Consider the following 1,924-nt stretch of genomic DNA (forward strand, 5'->3'; position numbering starts at 1 on the left):
AGGGTCCCGCGGGGCAGCTCCAGGTGCCGGCGCTTCAGGTAAGCCTCGTCCAGGTCCTTCTCAGCTGCGGGCGGTCAGGAGGGTGGTCCCGGCCCGCCCAAGGCCCGCCCCCCGGGCCCGCCCCCAGGGCCCGCTGCGGGAGCCCCTGCCTAGCCTGGGGCAGAGGACAGCAGGGCTGGCCCACCGGGGGACACAGCTGCCCCCGGAGGGCTCACAGTGGCCGCGCGGACGTGGGGCCCCTGTCGCCGGAGGGGCCTTTCTCTCCCTTCCTCGCCTCTGGGACTTGGAGGCTCAGGGCTGTGGGGTGACACAGGGCCGCTGGCTCTGGACCTGGAAGGCAGGCCACAAGCCCACGGGGGGGCGAGCAGCAGAAAGCTGCTGTGGCGCGGGGCCTGTGCTGGCCGGGGCTTTGGGAAGCCACTCATGGCAACTAAGAGGGGAGCTTCTTGCAACTTGGGGAGCACCTGACCTGCGTGGCTCTGCACAGCGGCGCAAAAGCATTTCCACTGAGCTGCTGGGCTGTGGCTGGGCTGGTCAGGGTGGCCCATCACCGTGACACCCGCAGCCCGCGGGCCCCTGCCTGGCCTGTGCTGGGGCCAGGGACACCCTCTCCTGCCCGGAGGGGGCCGCCCGGAGTCCCAGGCCAGACCTGGAGACGGCCGGTCCAGCACGCCTGCTGTGTCCCGCCCCGTCCGTCCCGTGCTGGTTTCGTGTAAACTGAGCACTGGTGACCCAGCCCGTGTCTGGGGCTGTGAGCTGCACTGAAAAGGACAGTCCAGGCACACTCCCTCCGAGCTGCCCTGGAGCCCACTGGGGCAGCCAGCCCTGGGGGCGCCGGGCCGCTGTCCGCGGTCCTGAAGGGCTCTGCTGGCCGGCCCGGACTCACCCAGCCTCTTGAGTGAGGAGTAGCGGTTGAGCTCCGACTTCACGGCGGCCTCGTAGGACGGGGGCAGATGGGAGAGGTTGTGGAAGGACCTCGAGCAGGACAGCGTGGAGTAGTGCAGCGAAGGGCTGGGTGGGGGGGCGGCCCGCCAGTCTGGGCGGGGACACGGCCGAGGTCAGCCCGGCTCCCCGCCTCCGCCAGGGGTCCAGGCCCCAGCCACCTCCCTGGGCTCAGGACCCCGGGTCCCAGCTTCCCTGCTCGGGAGGGGTCCGGGGCCCATGCCCCGGTTTCCCTCCCCCAGGCTCAGGGGTCCAGGCCCCAGCTTCCCCCCTCACGGCCCCGGGGTCCAGGCCCCCGCCTCCCCCACAGGCCCTGGGGTTCAGGCCCTACCCCTGGCAGGCATTGAAGGCCGGGTGCTGACCTGGGGTGCCCACCCCAGAGCACCCCAGCTCAGCACCTGGCGGGTAGGGGTGGGCCTAGCTCTGTATGTCTTGTTTGCGACCCAGCGCGACCCAGCCACTTGCGGTGTCCAGCGGCGGACACCGCAGCCCCTTTGGCGATGGTGAGCCGTCGTGGGGACCGTGCTGGCTGTTCCCACACCCACCTATTCTGGGGACCTGGCTCGGGCTCCCAGGAGGGGCCCGGCCTGCAGGTGCCGGCCTTGCCCAGAGTGGCAGCAGCGCGGTGCTTGGGGCTGACAGTCAGGTGCGGTAGCTGTGGTGCAGGCTGTGTCTGTGGGACCAGGAGGGTGCTCACCGCTCGCCCCACCCAGCGCGCCGGCTCGTGGGGGGCGCCCCTGCTGCGCCAGTCCCGCTGGCCTTGGGCAGATGACCCGGCGGGGTGCCTGGCCGCCAGGAGGCTGGGCACCACAGCGTCTGCAGCAGAGGTGGCGCTGGGGCCCTGTGACCACAGCTGCGGTCTCCTCCCCTCGGTCCGCATTGGCGGGGCCGCCAGCCTGCCGGGCCTGCCCACCTTGCGCCCTCTCCGTCGGCCCTGCCCGTCTTTGCCCGAAGACCCGCTCGCCCCAGCCCAGCTCAGGCC

The 1,924-nt window shown here is 72.1% G+C and overlaps 1 protein-coding gene across 1 annotated transcript in view; it reads right to left on the bottom strand.

Moving 5' to 3' along the window:
• UBE2S (ubiquitin-conjugating enzyme E2S) overlaps nucleotides 1–1,924 on the bottom strand; it is a 14,612-nt gene that overhangs the window by 6,237 nt on the left and 6,451 nt on the right. The window contains exons 3-4 of the mRNA XM_012733559.1: nucleotides 887–1,036; nucleotides 6–64 (exon numbers count right to left, since the gene is read on the bottom strand). Of these exons, the coding sequence (XP_012589013.1) occupies nucleotides 6–64; nucleotides 887–1,036 (209 nt within the window). The remainder of the gene's footprint in view (nucleotides 1–5; nucleotides 65–886; nucleotides 1,037–1,924) is intronic.

This window comes from Condylura cristata, unplaced genomic scaffold (assembly GCF_000260355.1).
Source record: "Condylura cristata isolate star-nosed mole 26May11 unplaced genomic scaffold, ConCri1.0 scaffold00041, whole genome shotgun sequence".
NCBI classification, from domain to species: domain Eukaryota; kingdom Metazoa; phylum Chordata; class Mammalia; order Eulipotyphla; family Talpidae; genus Condylura; species Condylura cristata.